Source organism: Aquarana catesbeiana, linkage group LG05, assembly GCF_042186555.1.
Source record: "Aquarana catesbeiana isolate 2022-GZ linkage group LG05, ASM4218655v1, whole genome shotgun sequence".
Classification (NCBI taxonomy): domain Eukaryota; kingdom Metazoa; phylum Chordata; class Amphibia; order Anura; family Ranidae; genus Aquarana; species Aquarana catesbeiana.
Genome location: NC_133328.1, coordinates 608,848,111 through 608,872,928, shown reverse-complemented (window position 1 = coordinate 608,872,928; position 24,818 = coordinate 608,848,111). Strand labels below are relative to the sequence as shown.

General features: G+C 44.1%; 1 protein-coding gene across 1 annotated transcript; it reads right to left on the bottom strand.

The window, feature by feature from the left end:
- Nucleotides 1-2,323: 2,323 nt before the first annotated feature.
- RNF139 (ring finger protein 139) lies at nt 2,324-23,532 on the bottom strand. The gene is made up of 2 exons (XM_073632225.1): nt 23,177-23,532; nt 2,324-5,426 (listed from the first exon to the last, which is right to left on the bottom strand). Exons 1-2 carry the CDS (start codon nt 23,322-23,324, stop codon nt 3,616-3,618), a joined length of 1,959 nt encoding a protein of 652 aa, XP_073488326.1. The 5' UTR covers nt 23,325-23,532; the 3' UTR covers nt 2,324-3,615.
- Between the last annotated feature and the right edge of the window lie 1,286 nt (nt 23,533-24,818).

Sequence of the window (24,818 nt, the reverse complement as noted above, 5' to 3'; positions counted from 1 at the left end):
GGACATCACACAGGTCCAATGAATGCCGGGACCGCAGGACGTCCATCATAAGTGCTGCAGGCTCCAGAAGGTGGGAATTACAATGCGCCGCCGCATCACTGTTAGAAGATCCCACTCGGGCGGGGCAGCTTGGCTCGGCTCTCCTGTCATCCTCTCCTGCCATGTCACGGCTCTAGTGTCCTCTGTCCTGTCCTCTCCTGCGTCCGGTCATGGCTCTGGCTGCGGCTGCCTGCTCAGCAGGCCCTGTCGTCTAATCTACTGTGATGGGCGCGCAGCCGCACATTACAGCTGAGCTGCAGGAGGAGGTCAAGTCATCTGAAGATGGGTCAGTGTAGGTATCACACAAACACACAGCCACCGGACTCGGACTTCATCCTGAAGCCCCTGGTCTTTTTGCCACCTAGCAACACCCCTGGATACTAGTCAGTGCCAGTTTTCAAAAGTGTATTTGCTTTGGAAGAATAAATCATCTTTAATGTTGGGTGTCCTACTTGTGTGGATGCAAAACTATTGGAAAAATGTTTACATTTGAGAATAGGGTGCCTCATGACTGTTCATAATGTTTAAAGGGTCCATAGCCCACTGCTTCATTCCTCTGCTATCAGCATGATTCACTACTGAGAAGTATCCTGACACCAAGAGAAAAATGGTGACGAGGAGAGCACAGCCTGTGATTGACAACCCCAGCTCTGTTCCTGTGTGAATGGGGGGGGGGGTCCCTCCCCTCCAGTCAGTTCTGCAGCATTCCACCAACCATAACATGAGTGATATGCAAATAAAAAATTGATTAATAAAAAAAAAAACAACAATTTTATCATATTATAAAAACAAACCTATACCTTTCTCAAAGTAAAGACAAGGTCTTGACCCCAAAATGTTGATCATAAAAATATTTTTTTTTAAAAGATTTTTATGATACATATTTGGGTCAAGATATTGTCTTTACTTTGGGAAAGGTGCAGGTTTGTTTTGGCTTTATATTTTATGATACAAAATGGATAAAAACATATTTTTTTTGCATGTCATGGGTTGGTCCTGGTTGGTGGTATGCCGCAGGGTCCTGTTTTGGTGGCAACTTTCTCAAGGTGTCTTTTTGCATAGTGTCAAAGCTTGCCTGCATCCTGCCTAATTCACATTGGTAATTAAAGCAGGCCATAGATGGTCAGCAGGGACTGGCCCAGATTCAAACCAAGTAGCCGCACACTACAAGAAGTTTTCTTGACAAAAATCTTTGTTGCATGCCAGACAGATGATAAAGGACCAAGGTTGGTCCTGTATGAGCTGTCTGGCATACAATAAAGATTTTTGTGATGAAAACTTCTTGTTCAAGTGTGCGGCCACTTTTTCTTCTACACACTTCAGCAATGATGGTGAGCCAGGGCTGGAGAGACATTTGCACCTCATTGGCCTGAGCGGTGTATGCTTTGTGTTGTGGACAAGATTCAAACCATCTGTGGGCAAGCTGATTAACTTGGGTACAGCCAGCATGTCAGACTTCTAGCATGTGACTGCCAGCGGCTATAGCTGCTAGCAGTACTCAATGTGTTCTCCCGGTCCCGGCAGGGCTGGCTCCTTACGCCGGGAGAACACAACAGCTCAGTGGGAGGGATATCCCTATTAATACAGAGCGTGTTGATGGGGAAATCAAGCAACCATGGGTTGCAGGAAAAAAAAAAAAATTGCATGGTCTATGACCTGCCTAGTCCACCAGAATAGCATGTGTGAAGGACAGGCAAGCTTCAGCAGTATTCAAAACTTTTACAATCAGATTAGGGTTCAGTGGTGGGACTGCAGGATAGTAAACAGTTTTAGCACCTCTAGGGTTATGCACTGTTAGCAAGAGTCACTATAAAGGGTTTCAATGTTTTTCTGTAGAGGAAATGCATCTCATCAGCATCTACAAACTTAAGCCTGTGTGTAATATGCCGTATTCATACAAAAATTCAGGAGGCAGGGAGCGCACACAAACCAAGGAAGCCAAGTCTCTCTCTAGATGTCATTTAAATAAATAAAGTGGTTAACCCAGCCCAGAAAGAAAAAAAAAAAAAAGCAGACTTCATAAACTTTGAGTTCTGCCCCAACTTGCTCAACAGAGCAATCTATGGCTTCTGGCATCTAAATAACTTCAGGACCCAGCATGGCCCTTACATATTCTAAACAAGGCATGATGTGGCTTGCAGTATTCATCAACCAAAAAGCCACAGGTTGCACATTTGCTTATGTATGCTATGCCAAGAGAGACACCCATATTCTCAAGGGCTGGCCTCACCACCAGTAAAAGTGTATGCAACAGTTTAATGGGCTCTCAAGAAAGCAAGTAATGCAAAATCAACTTTTTTTTTATTCCATGTACAAGAATGTACACATTTTAATTAGGTCACAAAAGAGACCAAGAAATATATTTACAATAGCACTTAGACACTATCCATCCAGGCCTTGCTTCAAGATTCTGATTGTGCTTTCAGAGTTAAAGTATATCTAAAGCCAAACACTGTATTTTAGGATCGAGTAGGGATTGGTTACAACCATGGTCAGGTTTGTCAGCAATCTGTCTCATTAGGGAGATTTCACTTCCTTCTCCTTTAAGGCCTCACTCACATGGGCTGATTACATCCATGTCCCATGCAGGGTCATGTTTTGCTGGCATGGGGGATGCATGCCTATAGGGATATAGCGGCTGCACGGACACAGCTGCTGTGTCCCAAAATGACATTTGTGTGGGTGTGTGTTCCCGAACTCATCTTGGGTGCGTTTGGGGCCGTACACCCGCATGGATGATACATTTGGAGCAGCGTCTGTGTCCTGCTCGGGGCATGGATGATATATTTGGAGCAGCGGCTGTGTCCTGCTCGGGGCATGGATGATATATTTGGAGCAGCGGCTGTGTCCTGCTCGGGGCATGGATGATACATTTGCAGCAGCAGCGACTGCTCGGGGCATGGATGATACATTTGCAGCAGCAGCAGCAGCGGCTGTGTCCTGCTCGGGGCATGGATGATACATTTGCAGCAGTGGCTGTGTTCTGCTCGGGGCATGGATGATATATTTGGAGCAGCAGCTGTGTTCTGCTCGGGGCATGGATGATGCATTGCAGCAGCGGCTGTGTCCTGCTGGGGGCATGGATGATACATTTACAGCAGCGGCGGCTGTGTCCTGCTCGGGGCATAGATGATACATTTGGAGCAGCGGCTGTGTCCTGCTCGGGGCATGGATGTAAACACTTCATGTGAAAGAGGCCTGAAGTGGAAAGATATCCTTCCAATGTGAGGGAAAGTCCCTTAGACAGCTGTCATGGGAACAAGTGTTCCCAGTGGAACATTTCTCCTCCATTTCTTTCTGGAGACAACCTAAAATTTAGGTTTTACCATTCCAAATTACACTGGTTATCAGAACAATTACAGAGGACGAATTTCTCTAAAGGTGACAGACAGCAATAAAAACCTGACCTATCCCCTTTACCACTCTATCCAAAAAAATAAAATAATAATAATCTTGCCTTTAGTTATACTTTAGAGGACTAAAGGGAAAAAAAAAAAAAAAACACACATCAGAAGACCCATCCTTTGATGTTTTTGTATTGACACACAAAAGCAAAGAGAAACAAATAAATAAGGTTCAGTCCCCCAATGCGTGAACGTCATTGATAAATTCTTCCTCGTCGGTGGCTAAATGGTGCTGTTCGGCTGTCCATTCCTCTTCCTCCTCCTCATCATCGCTAAGATCATGGTCATTCAGCTCCTGCTCCAGCTCCCCATCTCCAATATCTGGAATGGGTTCTTCATTGGGGGCAATATTTCCATTGTTGTTAGAAAAGGCTGAGCTCTCTTTTGGCTCCTCGTCAATATATACTTTCTGATGGCACATCGGGCAGGTATCTTGAATGTACAGCCACTTACGAAGGCAAAGTGCATGAAAATAATGATGACAGGGCGTAACGCGGGCAGAAGTGCGGAACTCCTGATAGCAGATAGCGCAGACGTCGTCTATTTCATTCCCTTCAGAAACATTCACTTCAGGTAGCGAGTTGATCTTCTTGACAGCCGTCCTACGGTTGACAAACGTCTTCCACCCGTTCTTTGCTTGAAGGTATATATTGAAGTAGGCATGAAGACACATCATGCAGGCTCGGATTTTGCTTCCTGACTCAAACATCATTGTGTAGGCTCCGTTGCCAAACATGATCACTCCAAAAATAAACTCAATGATACTGCCAGTTGAGCGCACGTAGTAAACGTAGTCGTCCAGCTTCTCCCACACTACACTGTAGTGGCCATCGATCATAAACAGTGTGTACACAGTCAGAGAGACAATTACTTTCATACAAAGTTCGACACAGAAGGCCGTGACAGCAAACAGCCAGGTATTCAGGACATAAAAATGCCACAAGACGCAGCTGAGCAGGACTGGAAGCACAAAAAGAAAGGCCGAAACCAAGAGCACTGGGAAATGCCTACGGAAAGAAGACACGTGGGAGGCACTGAGTGACATTAACACTGGGTCGGTCATTCCATGGATAAAATGTAAGATAGCCGTCAACAAAAGGCACATATTTCGACAGAGGCGTATGAGTCTTTCTTCAGGCTGTAAACCACTCAGGCCAGTTTGCAGGGCGAGTATAAAAAACAAAACGGGAGCAACAAAACCCAGACGTTTGTCCTCTTCTTCGGTAGAGCCAATAAAGGCCAGTATTCCTAGTCCCAGATAGTGTGCCATAGACGAAATCACCGCACTCATACCCAACACAGTTAATGTGGAATCACAACCACTAATGATGAGGGTGCAGACAAGTTCCCAAAAGTCACTCCAAGCTAAAAAGTAAGATGCCTCTCCAGCATTGGCACTTGACACTTTCACCATGTAGACTAAAAATACAGCTTGGGTGGCCAACCTGGTCAGCCAGAACACTCGAAGCACATCAGGAAAATGAATCTTCTTCCAGGCATCTTCAATCATCACTTGTATTCCATAAACCTGGTACATATGTTTGAGCAGGAGCACTGTATATTTTGTGGAATAATAGAACCACTTAAACCTGAGCAACAGGCATACTGTAGTATAAATGGCAAGCACAAGGCCAGAAATAATAACTAAGGTCTCTTGAACATCAGCTGGAAGTTCTAGGACAAACCCAACACTGGGGACTATAAGATCCACTATGATGAGCTGGGAGTAGGTGGACTGGACCTCCAGCAATGTGACAAAACCAATACCAAATATGAGCTGTAAGACAACTAGTGGCATCCATAGCGATGGGCCGCTGGCAGGAAGGAGTTCCACTTTATAAGCAGAGTTGGAGTTCATGTGCAAAATGGTATAATAATTAACCAACACTGAAGTTGCAGCAATCACAAGGGCCATACTGATGGTGTAAAATTTGAAAAGCGCTCTACGTGATAACACCAGCACAACGATAGATGCCAGGATACCTGCAAAACGAAAAAAAGAGACAGCTATTAGCCAAGGATAGCAACCAATATTTTATGCACATCACACAACAATGTTTTACGTGAGAACAAACTGAATGACTGTAAGGTTTACTTGAGTGCAATATTCAATGCAACATAAGGATTGGGTTTCAGTATTTTTAGGAGGATCAACTATTCTAGTGTCTGTAGATCACACAAGCATTATTAGAATAACCTTTGCTAAAAATGCTGAGATGTTTGTCTTGTTTTCAAGTTTAAGACAAGGTCAAGGCCGCATCCCGCTGTCTGTCAATGGATTACAAACACTTTAATTTTACCAAATTACAAAATAAATTTATCCAAGGCCAAAAGTGGGAAATAGTTAAACACAACACCTGTTGGGTTATATATATATATATATAATATAATATAATATAATATTCCACGGTCTTTTGACGATTCAGCTTCCAGTTACTGACCTTTGGCCATATGCATTGTCTTGGCTGGGATGACATCACTCGTGCGGGAGTTTATTCATCTCTGCATTGCCAAAATTGTACACTGAGCTGAGTGCGCGCAAGGAGCACAGGCAGGTAAAGAACTTTTAGCCCTGGTTCACATTGATGCTACTTTGAAATCGTGCTACTTCATTTGAAGTAGCGCAATTTCAAAGTAGCAAGGTCAGCACGATTTCAGGTGCTACTCGATAGACATCTGTGTGGCTTCATGCACAAATCTCCTTGGCATTCTCTTTACTTCTTCCCCGCTGACAGGACGGGCTATGTGGGATCTGATTGGTTGGCACCGCCCATGTGACGGTGCCGACCAATTAGAATGCTCCGAAACATCCCTCCTGATGGGGGACGTTTTGGAGATCAAAGCGGAGTTCTTCCGGGGAAAAAAATGAAAAGTCAGCAGCTACAAATACTGCAGCTGCTGACTTTTAATATTAAGACACTTACCTGTCCAGGGTGCCCGCAATGTCCTCACCCAAAGCCGATCTGTCCCTTAGGCTCCTGAGTGCAGGCACCAGAATCTTCGGTAAGGGAATCGGGAAGTGAAGCCTTGCAGCTTCACAGCTTGGTTCCCTACTGCGCATGTCGCGCTGAGTGTCCTCACGGGTCCCTGCTGTCTTCTAGGATCTGTGTGTATCCCAGAAGACAGCCGGGGGGGGGGGCAGAGGAGGGGCTGGACATGGTGTAGATTACCGCATAATCTTCGGCGATCTAACGCCGGAAGTGGGAGCAAATACCTGTATTATACAGGTATCTGCCCCCCCCCCCCCCTCGAAAAGTGGCAAATGTGACACCGGAGGGGGAAGGGACCGGAAAAGCGGAAGTTCCATTTTTGGGTGGAACTCCACTTTAAGCCGAGGGAATTTCTAAGCCCCGGCCCGTTGAGGCGACGATAGCAGGGCTCAGAACGGGAGATCACCCTGCTGCAGGGACTTGGGGGTGGGGGGGTTGAGGAGGGGGTCCTGTGTAAGTTCACCTTACAGATTGTTCTGTATAGGTGAACTTACCCTTTAAGTGGTTAAACTGATGTTTAGATAAACTTAACATGCTGCCGGGATGTTTTTTTTGTCAGCTGTCAGAAGTGAGCAGAGAAGTCTGCACTTGTTACATAGAAACAGGGAAATGCTGTTTTAAGATCAGGAGGGAGGTAGAATCGAGATTTCTATTCCTTAATGATTAATCGTGCAGCTCCAATTCAGAGAACTGGGTGAAAGTGTTGTGGTCGGATGAGACCAAATTCGAGCTCCTTGGCATCTCAACTCGCTGCGTTTTGAGGAGGAGGAATGCTGCCTATGACCCAAAGAACACCATCCCCAACGTCAAACATAGGAGGTGGAAACATTACGCTTTGTGGGTGCTTCTCTGCTAAGGGGACAGGACAACTTCACCGCATCAAAAAGGACGATGGATGGGGCCATGTACCGTTAAATCTTGAGTGAGAATCTCCTTCCCTCAGCCAGGACATTGAAAATGGGTCGTGGATGGGTCTTCCAGCATGACAATGACCCAATGACTTGTGGCCAACGCAACAAAGGAGTGTCTCAAGCACATTAGGGTCCCGGAGTGGCCTAGCCAGTCTCCGAGCTTAATCCCATAGAAAATATGTGGAGAGAACTGAAAATTCGAGTTACCAAACGTCAGCCTCGAAAACTTAAAGCGGACCTTCAGTAATTTTTTCAACTTTACATCTATTAAATCTGCCCTTGTTGTTTGGATAGTAAAACATTTTTTTTCTGCCAGTAAATACCTTATACAGCCCACTTCCTGTTTCTTGTTTGGTCATTAGCCTAGGCTTATGACATCATGAACAGAACTCTCTCCCGAGAGAGTTTGCCAGGAAGGGAGGGGGGGGGTGAGTCATAAGAGGGCCAATGAGAGCTGCAGGGCTGGAGGTGTGCCTCTGCAAATCCAGGAAGTGAACAGGCAACAGCTTCAGCTGCCCAGTTAAAATGGCTGCAGCCAGACTCAGTGGGAGATTTCTGCAGCATATTTGGCAAGTAAAGAATCACAGTATATATAAAATATGCAAAGTGGTTGGAGGGAAGCTTCAGAGTGACAAAGAGGTTTTTTTTATTACAAGTTATGTGAGCAGACGCAGTTCCTCTTTAATGAGGATCTACAAAGAGGAGTGGGACAAATTCCCTCCTGAGGCGTGTACAAACCCGGTGGCTAACTAAAAGAAATGTCTGACCTCCGATTACCAACAAGGGTTTTGCGAAGGGGTCAAATACTTATTTCACTCATTAAAATGCAAATTAATAACTTTTTTGTTAAATGCATTTTTCTGGATATTTTTGTTATTCTGTCTCTCAATGTTAATAAACCTACCATTAAAATTATAGACTGATCATTTCTTTGTCAGTGGGCAAACATACAAAATCAGAAGGGGAAAAAAAATATATATTTTTAAGAACATACAGTGAGGGGAAAAAAGTATTATGAATTTGCAGGTACAGGCAGTCCCCGAGTTACGAACGGGCTAGGGACTGCAGGTTTGTTAAGTCGAAAATGTTCGTAAGTCGGAACAGCATGGGCAGAACGGCAGATATGTCGTTTTCCGATGTTCCGTCGAAAAGTGTCCGTCGAATGTGCCCGCCGCCCCGTTCGTAAGTAGGAGTCGTTCGCAACTCGGGGACTTCCTGTATGCAAATTAATATTAGGGCTATGGTCAAGTAAACCAGCATGCTGGCCTGGGCATTAATGACCTCTGCATCCAGGTACCGCAGGACACTTTATTCAACTCCAATGTAACGTGAATGAAAAACTAGAGTGGCGCAGATCTGTTAAGGTATCGATGACCTTTTGCCATAATACTAAGGTGGAGGGAGAGGAAGGTGCTGCCAAAAACAATCTGAGACAATTACCACGGGCACTGCCCCACAATTCAAACAAACAATGAAAGCAAATTCCTGTTTTGTTACTACCGGCAACTCCTCCACTTCACCCTTCCACTTTTATAGAATGTGCCTTTTTCATCAATTTCTAACAAAAGAACGATATCTCAGCCTTCAAAGAAATTCTTGTTTTCTATACACTGTGATAGCAGAAGCAGATTTAAAGTGGTTCTAAAGCCCAAAGGTTTTTCGCCCTAATGAATTCTATGCATTAAGGCAAAAAAAAAAAAAAAAAAATCCCTGTGTCACAGGATCCCCTCTTGCCCCCTTATACTCACCCGTGTCAGATTTTAATGCAGCGCTGTGCCTGAGAGCAGCGTCTCTCTCCGCTGTCTCCCTCCTCACAGGGCCGACTGATAGCAGCAGAAGCCATTGTCAATCCAATTCTGTGACAAGGCAGCAGGAGGTAGCGCTGAGCCACGCTGTCTTTGTCAATAGATCCAGACAGGGTGGTCCAGGAGCAAGCCCGCACGAGGACCGCCATAAAAGTTGTTTTTTTATGGGGGCATAACCAAAGAGGAGGAGCCAGGATCGCCTGTGGGGGACCCTAGAAGATGATCGGAGCTTCTCTGTGCAGAACAATTGCACAGAGCAGGCAATTATAACATGCTTGGTATTTTATATATATAAAAAAAAATTATAAAAACTTTACAATCACTTTAAATAAGTGACAAGACAGGTTCTTAAAGTTTCATAAACCAGGAATGATGTAACAAAGAAAAATGGAGCCACGAAAATAACACTTCAGTCAAGCATGTCCTACAAAGGAATATTTCTCATACCAACCACCAGAAAAACTACAATGCTCCATGTTATTAATTATTTTAACCACTTTAGCCTCAGAAGATTTTACCGCCTTCCGGACCAGATTGTTTTTTGCGATTCGGCACTGCCTCACTTTGACAATTGCCTGGTCGTGCGGCATTGTACCCAAACAAAATTGACGTCCTTTTTTTCCCACAAATAGAGCTTTTTTTTTGGTGGTATTTTATCACCTCTGCAGTTTTTATTTTTTGCGCTATAAACAAAGCGCAACATTTTTGAAAAAAAAAAAAAAAAACACAATATTTTGAACTTTTTGCTATAATAGATATTCCTGTTTTTTTTAAAAAAGATAATTTTTCCTCAGTTTAGGCGGATATCTTTTCTTCTACATATATTTTATAAAAAAAAAAAAAAAAAATCACAATAAGCGTATATTGATTGGCTTGCGCAAAAGTTATAGTGTCTACAATATAGGGGATAGATTTATAGAATTTGTATGATTTTTTTTTTTTTTTTTTTTTACTAGTAATGGCGGCGACCTGCAATTTTTATCATGACTGTGACATTATGGCGGACACATCGGACAATTTTGAAACCACTGCCACGAGCATCGTTTGCACCCCCCATTGTGCAGCGCACGCGTGCCTGCTGTCCGGACCCCACGAGCCGACGTATAGCCCGTGTTTTCGCGCAGGGGAGGCAACCTGCCGCAGTATAACTGCGGCGGCTGGTCCGGAAGTGGTTAAAGAGCAAAGTGACTATACCACCCATTTACTCATTTCATTAGTGGAAGTTTAGTAAGAAAATGAAGTCCTGCTAGATCACTTCAGACTGGCCCCTTTTGCAGGTATAGCTATGTAAAACATTAACCACTTACCGACTGGCTCCTGTACATATAGGTCGGCACTTTGAAGATGGAAATCTCGGTAACGGCAGCAGCTGCTGCCACAACCGAGGCATCTATCTTTACAGGAGCCGGTTCTGTGTACGATAATGGTGGTCTCTGCGGCAGATTCGCCGCGAGATCACCGTTATCGGCGGCGGGAGAGGTGCCACCCCCCCTCCCGCCGCTCTCCCGCGCCCTCCGTCGCTTACCGGAGCCGTCGGTAGCGGCGGAGGCGAACGGGACCTTTCTGTGACTGGGTATGGAGACGAGTGAGGCCAAGATGGCCGCCACCCGTCTCCATACCATTGGACGGCTGAAGCGATGTCATTACGTCAGCTCCGCCCACTTTTCTTAAAAAGGCATTTTTTATTTTTTTTGCATTTTAGTCAGAATATGAGATCTGAGGACTTTTTGACCCCAGATGTCATATTTAAGAGGACTGTCATGCTTTTTTCTATTACAAGGGATGTTTACGTTCCTTGTAATAGGAATAAAAGTGACACCATTTTTTTTTTTAAACAGTGTAAAAATAAAATATTGTAAAATAAATAATAAAAAAAAAAAAATTTTTAAACCCCCCCACCCCCCGTCCCGACGAGCTCACGCGCAGAAGCGAATGCATACATGTGAGGTATCGCTGCGACCGGAAGAGCGAGAGCAATAATTCTAGCCCTAGACCTCCTCTGTAGCGCAAAACATGCAACCCTTAGAATTTTTTTTAACGTCGCCTATGGAGATTTTTAAGGGTAAAAGTTTGACGCCATTCCACGAGCAGGCGCAATTTTGAAGCGTGACATGTTGGGTATGAATTTACTTGGCGTAACATTATATTTCACAATATAAAAAAAAATTGGGCTAACTTTAATGTTGTCTTATTTTTTTTATTCAAAAAAGTGATTTTTTTTTTCAAAAAAAGTGCGCTTATAAGACCGCTGCGCAAATACGGTGCAAAAAAAAAGTATTTCAATGACCGCCATTTTATTCTCTAGGGTGTTAGAAAAAAAACAATATATAATGTTTGGGGGTTCTAAGTAATTTTCTAGCAAAAAAAACCTGTTTTAAACACGTAAACACCTAAAATCCAAAACGAGGCTAGTCCTTAAGTGGTTAAAGAGAAGTGCCTATACTGTTTAAAATCCAGTAATACACTGTCTCACCCTGCTCTGCACATGCGTTGCTCAGCATTTTTAGGCACCGCAGAGCTTGTAAAGGCCAATCTGCCGACTGCCTGAAAGTCTTTTACAGCTCCCCCCCCCACCCGATCCAGTTTTCCTGAATGAAGGTCCATTTTATTGTTATCCATTGCAAGTTGTGATTAAGCCCCCGTTCACACCGGGCCGATTTGACATGTCAAATTGCATGCCTATTGCCAGCAACGGCACTGGCAGTGTGAACGAGGGCTGAGTGTTTACTGATTTATAAAGGAAAATAAAGCATTTTAAGGGCAAAACTAAATTTTAGAAAAAAGGAAAGTAAACTAAGTAGACAAGTTTATCAGCCCTGGAGCCTTAAAGAGGAGTTCCACCCAGGCAGGCATTAAAAAAAAAAAAAAAAAAATTAAAAGTCAGCAGCTACAAATACTGCAGCTGCTGACCTTTAATTGGACACTTACCTGTCCCTGGGTCCAGCGATGCGGGGGATCGAAGCCCCGCTCGTCCCCCCCTCCGCTCGTCGGCATTTCAACTGTGGGCGCCGGGCTGTGGCTTCACAGCCTGGCACCCACTGCGCATGCGCGAGCGGCGCCGCGATTGGCCGCTCAATCACCTGGGACCTGTAATGGGTCCCAGATGATTGACGGGAGGGAGAAGAGCCGAGCCCTTCCTGTGCCAGGGGGAAGTGATGTCACCAGCCCAGGCAGAGGAAGGGGCAGACTACAAGGGACCACCTAGCAACAGGCATTTAGAGGAGAGTAAAAAAAAAAAAAAAAAATATCCAAATGTTTTTTTTTTTTTTTTTTAGAATTTTTTAGATATGTTTGTTTTTTTGGGTGGAACCCCACTTTAAAGTAATATTAAAACGGAGTTCCGCTTAAAAAACAAAAATTTAAGTCAGCAACTACAAATACTGCAGCTGCTGACTTGATAATCGGACACTTACTTGTCCCAGGGTCCAGCGATGCGGGGGAACGAAGCTCCGCTAGTCTCCCCCTCCACTCGGCGGCGCTGGCATTGTAACTGGGCGCCCAGCTGTGGCGAGCCGCACGCCGTGACGGGCCGCGCAATCATCTGGGACCTGTGTGACGTGTCCCAGATAATCCCAGATAGTCCCAGATAGTCCCTCCCAGAGGGAGGGGGGGGAGAGGTGATCTCCCTTCCGGCGCCGAGGGAAGTGACGTCAGGAGCCCAGGCGCTGAAGGAGGCAGATTTCAAGGGACCACATAGCAACAGGCATAGAAAGGTAAAAAAAAAAAAAAAAAAAAATTTCTCCAAATGTTTTTTTTTTTATTTATTTCATGTACATTAATGACATTTTTTTGGGTGGAACTCCACTTTAATGGCTTTTTTTTTTTTTCAAACTGCTTTCCACCCGCACCATTGTAAAATGACGGTCGGGCAGGAATCCTATTGTTCTGGGAGGATGTCCTCCTGAGAATGGGCCACGCTCCCACGCAATCTGTCACCCACTGTGTCCACCATACACAGCTGATGACTGAACAGGCCTGCTGCTGGTGCCATGTGACCAATCACAGCAGATCACATGACAATTGTAAATAATGAATGGCTTCCTTTCATGCCATTGTGTACAATTGTGTTGCTAGCTGTGATTGGCCACAGCGATCACATGGTACAGACAGGGCCAATAAAAGCCCATTTGTACCATGTGATTAGCTGTGGCCAATCACAGCTAGTCACAACAATACTCAGTGTCTACACACGGTCATTCAGTAAAAATATGTGCTTATAGCAATGAAATTCACTGCAAGCATAGTATGTAAAAAAATAAAGAAATAAATCCTGGTCAACTCCCCATAGTGGTACTATAATAAAATGGCATTGTTCTGGTCACAGTATGAAAAAAAAAAAAAAAAAAAAAAAAACACACAGAAAAAGATAAAAAAATTGTCATTTTTTAAATAGCAAACATGTCACACTTGCCTGCTTTGTGTAATGGTTTTGCACAGATTTCACATAATTGTGAAGTGGAAGGAAAATGATAAATGGTTTTCAAATTTTTTTACAAATAAATATGTGAAAAGTGTGGCGTGCATTTGTATTCAAACCCCCTTACTCTGATACCCTTAACTAAAATCTAGTGTGCAATTTAATCTCAGTATATATACAGCTGTTCTGTGAAGCCCTCAGAGGTTTGTTAGAGAACCTTGGTGAACAAACCGCATCATGAAGGCCAAGGAACACACCTGACAGGTCAGGGATAAAGTTGTGGAGAAGTTGAAAGCAGGGTTAGGTTAGCTCTGTTCAATCCCTCATCCGAAAATGGAAAGAGAAAGAGTATGGCACAACTGCAAACCTCCCAAGACATGGCCATCCAACTAAACTGACAGGCCGGGGAAGGAGAGCATTCAGAGAAACAGCCAAGAGGCCCATGGTAACTCTGGAGGAGTTGCAGAGATCCACAGATCAAAAACATTTTTTTAAAAAGGGACAGTGTAAAAAAAAAAGTGTGTGTATGTATATCTCTTTTAAAAAAAAAAGCCCTGCCCCTGGTGGTCATGCGCAGTGGTGAACGCATACGTAGGTCACTCCCACAAATGTAAACGTTGTTCGCACCACACGTGAGGTATCGCCACGAATGTCAGAAAGAGCAATAATTCTAGAACTCCAAACAGGTAACCGGTAGAAATTTTTAAAGCGTCGCCTATGAAGTACTGTAGCTTGGCACCATTCCACGAGTGTGCGCAATTTTAAAGCATGACAGGTTAGGTATCCATTTACTTGGCGTAGCATCTTTGATATTAAAAAATAAATAAATAATTGGGTATATTTTATGTTTTGTTATTTCTTAATTCATTAAAGTGTATTTTTTCCCCAAAAAAGTTGCGTGTGAAAAAACGGTGCGCAAACACAGTGCGACAAAAAAAATTTACCACCAGCTTATTACTCTAGGGCTCCTGCTAAAGAAAAAATTAAAATTTTTTATATATATATATACATATATACATATATACACACACATACAATGTTTGGGGGTTCTAAGTAATTTTCTAGCCAAAAAATACAGATTTTTACTTGTAAACAAAGTGTCAGTAAAAGGCCTGGTATTGAAGTAGTTAAACAGAGACCACTTTGAAAGAACACTGTGTTACCACAATGCTCTAGTATTCTTGCTCTGTGCAACATAAACTCCTTCCTCCAGCTCTGGCACAGAAAAATATATGCTAAATGTGGAGGTCCAAAGGTTAATGTGATTAGTAAAAAGGCAGACTGTACAGGCAATAAGTAGCATGATGAAAGCACTCTTCAGTTCTCTCTTTAGCATTCACACCCAGGGGGACAAAGTGTACGCCAAGCCTGAATGTTTTGTTCTTAGTATCGGATAGAGAAATGACCGGTTAAAAAAAAAAAAAAAAAAAGGTCAGATTTTTACAGTTGTCTAGATCTGCAGTAGGGCTCAGTCACCACCAGTGAGTGTTCTGTAGCACTTGCCCAACGCAGGAACAAAGCAATTTGCTTTATGTCCTATGGTTCTAATTCACAGCAAAGTGCTGGTCATGGTGGACATGTTGCATTTGCACACTGCAGAACATAGAATTAAAGTTAGCATAAAAGTTAAACAAAACACAAAAAAAAAAAAAATATTGCAACACATTTGCAACAACACGCAGCTTGCGTTATGTGCACAACACCACTGTGTGTTTTGCCCGACAGCAAATTAAACTCTCCAAACATAAACCCTGGTACACACGATAAGAATATTGGACGATGGGTCGTCTGTTTTTTTTTTTTTTGCCTGCAAGTCTCATATGAAAAATGAAGAGGTTACTAAACGTATGAAAATTCTCCTATAACAAAATACAGCTTTGGAATGGATGTAATGTATTGAATTCTTTTTTTTCCGAGCATGCGTGGTCTTGGTCACACATTTTTTTCATAATAGTCAAATACCATACTAATTACAAAAAAATGTTCATTCTCTTATTGTACAAGAAAAGTTTCTGTGCTTGTCCCTTTGGATAATTTTGCATGAGCTGTCGTGATCACCTCTCGAAAAGCCTTATACCAATGATCAGATTATCATACGATCGCTCCAAAAGCTGTATTTTTCATCCGATTTTCTCATGATGTGAACTAGGCATAACACTGAAAGAAATTAACCCCAGATTTTTATTTTTTTTGTCTGTGTCCCAGGTGCAGGCTCCCTGTCTGCTAAGAGGAAGTGACAAATTCTCCAACATAAACAAAATCTAGACGGGTTCCAATCATTTCCCAATCTATTACAAAAATTTGGGCACACACTTTTTTTTGGGTTCCCAGGTGGCAAAGGTTTGGGTAGGGTACGATGAGCCTTCTCCACTGCAATTGGGGGGGTAAAGGCATCCTTGCCAAACAGCTCTATCAGCCATCGCTCAACGAATGCGGTGGGGTCCCGGCCCTCCACTTTCTCTGGCAACCCCACATCACACGTCATTACGGCGGAGCCGATTTTCTATGTCGTCCGCCTTGTCATTGGCAGCTGCCACCTGTTGTGCGGCCATTCTGGCATCACGGGCAGAGGGGGGGGAGCTGGTCCTCTAGATCACAAATTCTGCCCTCAACTGCAGTCGTGCGTTCCCTTATTTTTTGCAAGTCTTAGCGGAGAAGACACCTCTTCCCACAAACCGCCAAAGCGTTCCTTTAAGTCATCCACGGATGCAGTAAATTTCTGCACGGCCTGCAGAATATCCCCATGGGTGGGTTGGGAAGAGTCAACATTACCCCCATCTTCAGGGTTTACAGTTATATCATGTATACCCCCTGGTATGTCATCCACCTCAGGAATGTCAGCACCAGCACTATGTCCTGATAAAGGGGAGATACGTAGTCCTCCACTGCAGACAGATCGAGCACAGCTGACAGTTTCTGAGTTTAGTACAGCTTGTCCCTTTCCTTCCCTAGGTGCTTGGGGGGGTTTAGGGGCTGTACTTCCACTACTCTTCAGCTTGTCCCCTCCACGAGGCGGTCGCTGCTGGGCGCCATCTTGGGAGTCAGAGGCCACCAAAACCATGGCGTCCTCTCGGTTCTTGCGGGTCATCATATGGCTGGTGAACTACGGGAGACACTGCTCAAGGCTTCCCGATGCTCTGGGTGACAAGCTATGGCGATGTGGAGCTGATCAGTGCTGGAAGGATCACAGAAGGATATCTGCAGGAGCCTCGTGAGATGCGTCCACTCACATTCTCGTGCAGGCCACATCCCCGTGGGCATACACTTTAACCACTTGCTGCCAAATCTCATACCTAGTAATCATTTGACTTCATGAAGGCATCACCCCAGTACCGTTTTTTAGAGCAGACAGTCAGTTCTCTTGTAATAGCAATTGGACTGACCCATCGGGGGACCCGAGCTACTAGCCTACACATACGCCGGCTAGTCAGAGAGCCACACAAAGTCGCGATCAGCTTTGATCGGGTCTCTGCTATGGTAACCCGGAAGCGATGACCCAACATCACTTCCTGTTGAAGTGACATTTACATTCCTTGTGACCGCAATAAAAAAAATTAAAGCAACAGTATAAAAAATATAAATTAAAGCAAATTTAAAGTGCCCCATGCTAGCACACAAAGGTTAACATACGCTTCGGTCCCCAATACACACAGCAATCGTCCCACATGAGGTATCGCCGGGAAAGTCAGATCATGGCCAGTAACTTTAGCACTAGACCACCTCTGTTCATCTAAAGTGGTGACCTGTAAAGGCTTTCAAAGCATCGCCCATTTAAGTCATTTACGTACGTTGCGCAATTTTAAAGCGACATGTTTGGCATTTATTTACTTGGCGTAACTTCATCTTTTACAAAAAAAATTGGGTTATGCTTTTTTTTTTTTTGCATTAAAATGCAAAAAGTGTATTTAAGAAACCGCTGCGCAAATACCATGTGACATAAAAAAAAAAAAAAAAAAAATTGCAAAACCCACCAATTTATTCTCTAGGTCAGTGGTTCTCAACTCCTGTCCTCAGGACCCACTAAAAGGCCAGATTTGAAGTATTACCTTGGGTAGATGCACACTAGAATACTGCAATCACTGAGCAGCTAATTATATCACCTGCGATGTATTTCAGTTATCTTGCAAACCTGGCCTGTAAGTGGTTCCTGAGAACCACTGCTCTAGGGCCTCTGCTAAAAAAAAAAAAAAAAAAAAAAAAAAACCCATCATGTTTGGGGGTTGTAGCTAATTTTCTAGCAAAAAAAAAAACTGCTTGTTACATGTACACAAAAAGTGCCAGAAAAAGCCTGGTCTTCAAGTGGTTAAAGGAAACTGGTAAGTGAAATACAAAGGCTGCCATTACTGACTCTCCTGAATAATACTAGCTGCTGCTCTGTTGTGTTGTTGCTTTGGTATTAGTAGTGCTCTAGTACAAGGAGTTTGGCATCTCTATCTCACCAGCTGCATGCTTGTTCAAGGTCTGTGACTCAAAAATCATTGAGGTTCCACTGACACTTGTGTGACTTGTCATGACATACAGTCGCATGGCAAGTCGCAGCCCATGTATTTAAAACGCAAGACGTTAAAATCTTTGCAACTTAAAAGTCACAGGGACTTTAAAAAAGGTTCCTGCACTAATTTGATGAGACTTTCATGCGACTTCAGTGCCATAGACCGCAATGTAAAAGTCTGAAAGTCACATCTTAAAGTTGCTGTAAAGGCAGAAGGTTTTATCTTAATGCATTATATGCAATGCTTCAGAGTGCCTCGGACATCAGGGACACTGCCTCCTGATTGGCTGAGACACAGCAGCAGTGCCATTTGCTCCCGCTGCTGTCAAAGTCAGTTAACCAATCATGGGGGGGGGGGGTGCTGAATAGACACACGGAGCTGCGGCTCGGCTGCCCCCATAGCAAGCTGCCGGCGAGGGACCCGAGAAGAGGATCAGGGATGCTCTGTGCAAAACCAACTGCACAGAGCAGATAAGTGTGACAGGGTTATTTTTAATTTTGTAGCCTCAACCCTGATCCCGGTATAACCGCTTCCCTGCTGCGACATATATATACTGTGGCAGGTTAGGGAAGCATTTAAGAAGCCGATGCCTGGACCCGAAGCAGATTGAAGAATCAGCTAGGGTGAGGACAGCACTGGATCCTTGGACAGGTAAGTATCCGCATATTCAAAGTCAGCAGCTACACCAGGCTTCAGTGGTGACTTTTAAGTCTGAAAGGCATGCTATAACTGCCTTACCTTGGATGTATTATATTGAAGAATTGTCTCATCTTCCACCTCTATAACTCTTGTTATCATACCCAATATGTACTTTAACTTATGGCCTGAGGATTGCTTGTCTTACTTATATGAATCCTGGCTTGTGTATGTTTTTGTAGCCATTCTAGACATTACCAGCATATACAAGATTTAGTCTGATTGCTCTCCTCTGAAATACTTCATTGGTATGTTACAACTCTTGTTTATGCGTTTTGTACCATCTCAAAAAAAAAAAAAAAATCAACAAAAACAGATTAAACATAAAAGTCAGCAGCTAGTGTATTTTTTGTTTGTTGCTGACTATTTTGGTGTTTTTATTTTTATTTTTTACAAATTAACCTTTAAATACTTGTGCAAATGCTCGGTATCAGTGCAACCCTAATCTATACGCAAGTATTTTGCCAATTGTTACACAGGGACTTTACGCCGTCACCGAACGGTGTAGGCTGGGTCGGTGATGACACAAGGGGGCAGTGCCCTTAGCCATTTAAGGAACTAGATGGTGGAGCAGGCTGACTGATCATGACCGACGATGGACCTACACCAGGGGACATTATTAAAAAAAACAAAGGAATTGTCAAAAAAAGGTTTATACATTATTTTTAGGTGAATGAGCAGGGGTACAATGCCCCATACGCATTTAGATAGTGTGGGGGGGGGGGGGACTGGGATCTGGGGGCCCCAATAACCCGAAAAGGGCCTGGTATGGGTTGGGGGCCCCCATGCTGTTTTTTTTTCACACATTCAGCTGTCAGTAGGGGAACCCCTCTGACAGCTGATGAATCATATATTATGGACGTGGCGGCCAGCTTCCCGGCCCGCTTCTTAACAAGCAGCTAACGTTAAAGAGACGCCGGCTCCAAACATTTTAATCTGTACCGCAGCTGGACTGCTGGACAGCTGCTTTGGAAATTCGCAGTGAAAACTGAGTGTAAACCTAGTCTTAAAGTAGAACTAAAGACACAACTTTAATCCCCATAGATAAAGTAGGGAAATGATTAAAACTTATCAGGTCGCCCCCCCCCCCCCCCCCATCACTTTCAGCTCAGTAGAGAAAACAAAGTGAGGGCATTCCCTTCACCAGAACAGATGCCCCCATTGGTAACTTTTCCCCCTCTTCCTGTTCTCGTGATAACTGTCAAATGCTTGACTTCCTTCTCACATTTTAGTCCCAGTGACAATTCTGAATCTCCCTAAAATGGTAGTAAAAGGTTCTTCTTTTATAACTACTGGTAAACCTATAATAAGGCTTACCTGTAGGCAGTGTTAATTTTAGTCTTAGGACTAAAATGGCATTTTAGTTTTAGTCCCATTTTAGTCTTCTGCAATTGTTTTAGTTTTAGTCGTATTTAGTCGACTAAAATGTCCTAGCAGCACTGGTGATGTCACTGACGCATGCATTGCTCTCTCAATGGACAGCGTGCCATCCATAGAGAGCTGTGCCACAGAAGTGACCTCATCGCCGCTTGGCCAGTCAAATGCCTGCAGCCCATGAACCAGTAAGGAAGACTGGGTGAAGACTGAAGCCCCGCGGGAAACTGACAGCGCTCTAGAGGGCTTTGTTTTCAGATAAGTCTCTCATAATGCGCCAATATGCGTTCCTTTTAACTTGCAGGGAGAATATTTTTATGGCTTTTTTGTGGTTTACTATCGCTTTTAGGCTTAATGTACACGGGACATTTTTACAACCTCTCCTGAACCATTTCACGTGACAGATAGTAACCCACGTTTAAAACTTCAGTTTTTTTTTTTCCCCAAAATAGCCAAAAATGAAAAACGCCTGTAAACAACCACATACACCAAAGATGCCCAAAAGTCTGAAAAACTTTCACACTTGTGCGACCTGAAAGCAGCACAATTTTCATTTGACTTGAAGCAATGCCTGCGTAATCTTTAGGTCTATGGACCTCAAGTCAAAGACGGTCCACAGTAGTGCAGCACAGATATGAACGGTACTCATTGGAAATCATGGGGTACGACTTGTTGTGCGACTTGGGACTGCAAAGTCGAATAAGTGTGAAAGGGGCCTTAGCCTCATATCAGAGAGCTCTGCCCACAAATCTTATTTGTTTGTGAACTGTGTGCTTACCTTGTAATACATTTATATATACTGAGGGGAATTATATTGCTCTCATCAAGTAGTTTAAGGTGGATGTCAGGAGGGGACCCAATGAATTGGAATATTCAGTGAAATATACTGATCTCTATACAGAATTGGTACACAGCACAGTGCTGGAAGGACCCCCTGAAATGCATTACACTGTGACAAGGACGTCTATACAGGATCTTTGTACCCAACAGAGGGAGGCGATGAGGCACAGGACAGTGATTGGAGATATTTCCCCCCTCCCTTTATTGGACAAAAATATATATATATATGAGCTGCACGATTCTGGCTAAAATGAGAATCACGATTTTTTGCTTAGAATAAAAAGATCACGATTCTCGCGACGTAAAATCTTTCACATTATACAAGAAAAAAAATGGGCTAACTTTACTGGTTAGTTTTTTTTGTTTTTTTTTAATTCGTTAAAGTAATTCTTTCCAAAAAATTTTCATTTGAAAGACCGCTGCGCAAATACAGTGTGACATAAAATATTGCAACAACCACCATTTTATTCTGTAGGGTGTCTACTAAAAATATATACACATACATTATATATATATATATTTGGGGGTCCTAAGTAAATTTTCTAGCAAAAACATAATGATTTTAACTTGAAACCAACGAATGTCAGAAAAAGGTTTAGTGTTTAAGTGGTTAAACTTTTTTCACTTACACACAAAAGCTTTTCCATTGACAAAATGTTTATACTTAAGTTCAACTGATAAAGAATGTTTTGATTCTTGGCAGACTGTTCTTCTCTTCCTTTCTTTTGATGGCTGTGGCTTCAGAAGAGCAGAGAGAATTCTTTGCATGGAAAGAATTGTGAAACACTTTAGTCAAGATCGCAATATATTATTCTGGGCCTGCATGAGTGCTGCCGCCACTGGGGAGCTACAGTTCATTGAGGGAACCATGAATGCCAACATGTACTGTGACATACTGAAGCAGAGCATGAGCTCTTCCCTTTGGAGACTGGGCCGCAGGGCAGCATTCCAACATGATAACGACCCCAAACACACCTCCAAGATGACCACTGCCTTGCTAAAGAAGCTGAGGGTAAAGGTGATGGACTGGCCAAGCATGTCTCCAGACCTAAACCCTATTGAACATCTGTGGGACATCCCCAAACAGAAGGTGGAGGAGCGCAAGGTCTCTAACATCCACCAGCTCTGTGATGTCGTCATGGAGGAGTGGAAGAGGACTCCAGTGACAACCTGTGAAGCTCTGGTGAACTCCATGCCCAAGAGGGTTAAAGGAGGTGCTGGAAAATAATGGTGGCCACACAAAATATTGACACTTTTGACCCAATTTGGACATTTTCACTTAGGGGTGTACTGACTTTTGTTGCCAGCGGTTTAGACATTAATGGCTGTGTGTTGAGTTATTTTGAGGGGACAGCAAATTTACACTGTTATACAAGCTGTACACTCACTACTTTACATTGTAGCAAAGTGTCATTTCTTCAGTGTTGTCACATGAAAAGATAGAAGAAAATTATTCGCAAAAATGTGAGGGGTGTACTCGCTTATGTGAGATACTGTGTGTATATATATATATATATATATACACACACACACACACATACACACACACACACACATACACACACATACACACACACACACACACATAGACACCATAGACTATCAGGCAGTGTGAGGAATATGTAGTACAGCACAGGGATGGTGGCCCCGCTCTGTATGGGGCCACGTTACACAATGATCAGTGTACAGGAATGGGGCCCCTGTGTATTGGGATGTATAGTGACGATGATATGGAATGTATACTGTGAGGAGGATCTAGTACAGCACAGTTATATATCGGACCCCCAGTTTCAGGAACTACAGTCATAGGGACCCCTGCTAATTGAATCTGCAGTCCTGGGGACCCCCATTAATGGGATTTACACTGATGGGGAATCCTGATATTGGAATGTATTGTCATGGGGGACCCCAGTAATGTATTCTTAAGACATAGTATCAGGATGTGCAGTGGGGGGACCCCTGGTATTGGGATATACAAAGATAGGGGACCCCTGTACTGTGATCTTCAGACATGGGGGACCCCTGTATCAGGTTCTGTAATCCTGGGAACCCCAGTATTAATATACACAGTGAGATATGATATACAGTGAGGGAGGGGGGGGGGGTTGATATACACAGTGACAGCCTTGTATACAGGATATATATATAATATACACACATCTCCTCCAGCAGTGTACGTAGCACAGCACACAGGGTGTATCTCTTACCCAGCAATGTGAGGAGGAGCTGGGCCAGCACGGCCAGGTACCCGGCAGAGGCGTCATGGGCCGAGTTTAATATGGCGTCAATGATGAAGACAGGAGGGACCCGCAGGGCCACATCCAGCACGGCCCGCACCCGCTGAGGGGCCGCCATGGGGGTCTCCGGGGTGAGGTGAGGGAACCCCCCGTCTTCCCCGGGGCTACTGTCCTCCGGTGTCCTCCTCCGCCCGCACCGAGTCCATGTCCGCCAACCGCACCTGCTGCGGCCAGGAACTCCGTCACCGCCCGCCCGATACCTCCTCTGACATCACCGGCATGGCGGACCGGAGACCCCTCCCACTGCGCATGCCTACAGGATTTCCCATCTTTTTTTTTTTTTTTCCTTCACTGAGCTTTATTGTGCTATTAACAACCTCCTAATGGTAGAGCATAGTCATAGCGGGTAAGAAGAGAACTGGGCGGAAGGTAACAGCTCCCCCTGCAGGCTGGATAGGACAGTACACACACATGAGATATTAGTGGTGTAGAGTGTAATCTGAAAGTCCAGCTAAACGACTATTAAAGAAAGCAAATTAATTGCCTGCTCTAAGGGTACTATTAGTCTCCATTGTGAAAGAAGTCTGTCTCCAGAAAAACGGCATCCTTGGAATAACCCCCTGCACATCATGGGTTACTCACTCCTGACCCCTGCAATTTCTACGTTACTCACTCCTGACCCCTGCAATTTCTACCTTACTCACTCCTGACCCCTGCAATTTCTACCTTACTCACTCCTGACCCCTGCAATTTGTGCTTTACTCACTCCTGACACCTGCAATGTGTGCTTTACTCACTCCTGACCCCTGCAATTTCTACCTTACTCACTCCTGACCCCTGCAATTTCTACGTTACTCATTCCTGACCCCTGCAATCTGTGCTTTACTCACTCCTGACCCCTGCAATTTGTGCGTTACTCATTCCTGACCCCTGCAATTTGTACGTTACTCACTCCTGACCCCTGCAATTTGTGCGTTACTCATTCCTGACCCCTGCAATTTGTGCGTTACTCATTCCTGACCCCTGCAATTTGTGCTTTACTCACTCCTGACCCCTGCAATTTGTGCGTTACTCACTCCTGACCCCTGCAACCCCTGCAATCTGTGCCTTACTTACTCCTGACCCCTGCAATCTGTGCTTTACTCACTCCTAACCCCTGCAATTTGTGCGTTACTCACTCCTGACCCCTGCAATTTGTGCGTTACTCACTCCTGACCCCTGCAATGTGTGCATTACTCACTCCTGACCCCTGCAATCTGTGCTTTACTCACTCCTGACCCCTGCAATTTGTGTGTTACTCACTCCTAACCCCTGAAATTTCTGTGTTACTCACTCCTGACCCCTGAAATTTGTGCATTACGCACTCCTGACCCCAGAAATTTGTGTTTTACTCACTCCTGACCCCTGCAATTTGTGCATTACTCACTCCTGACCCCTGCAATCTGTGCTTTACTCACTCCTGACCCCTGCAATTTGTGCGTTACTCACTCCTGACCCCTGCAATTTGTGCGTTACTCACTCCTGACCCCTGCAATTTGTGCATTACTCACTCCTGACCCCTGCAATCTGTGCTTTACTCACTCCTGACCCCTGCAATTTGTGCATTACTCAC

Excerpts from the sequence above, each read along its gene's own strand:
- RNF139 (XM_073632225.1), bottom strand. The coding sequence starts at position 23,324 with ATGGCGGCCCCTCAGCGGGTGCGGGCCGTGCTGGATGTGGCCCTGCGG. Across the intron at positions 5,427-23,176 it reads GCTCCTCCTCACATTGCTGG|GTATCCTGGCATCTATCGTT; the intron begins GTAAGAGATACA and ends TTCGTTTTGCAG.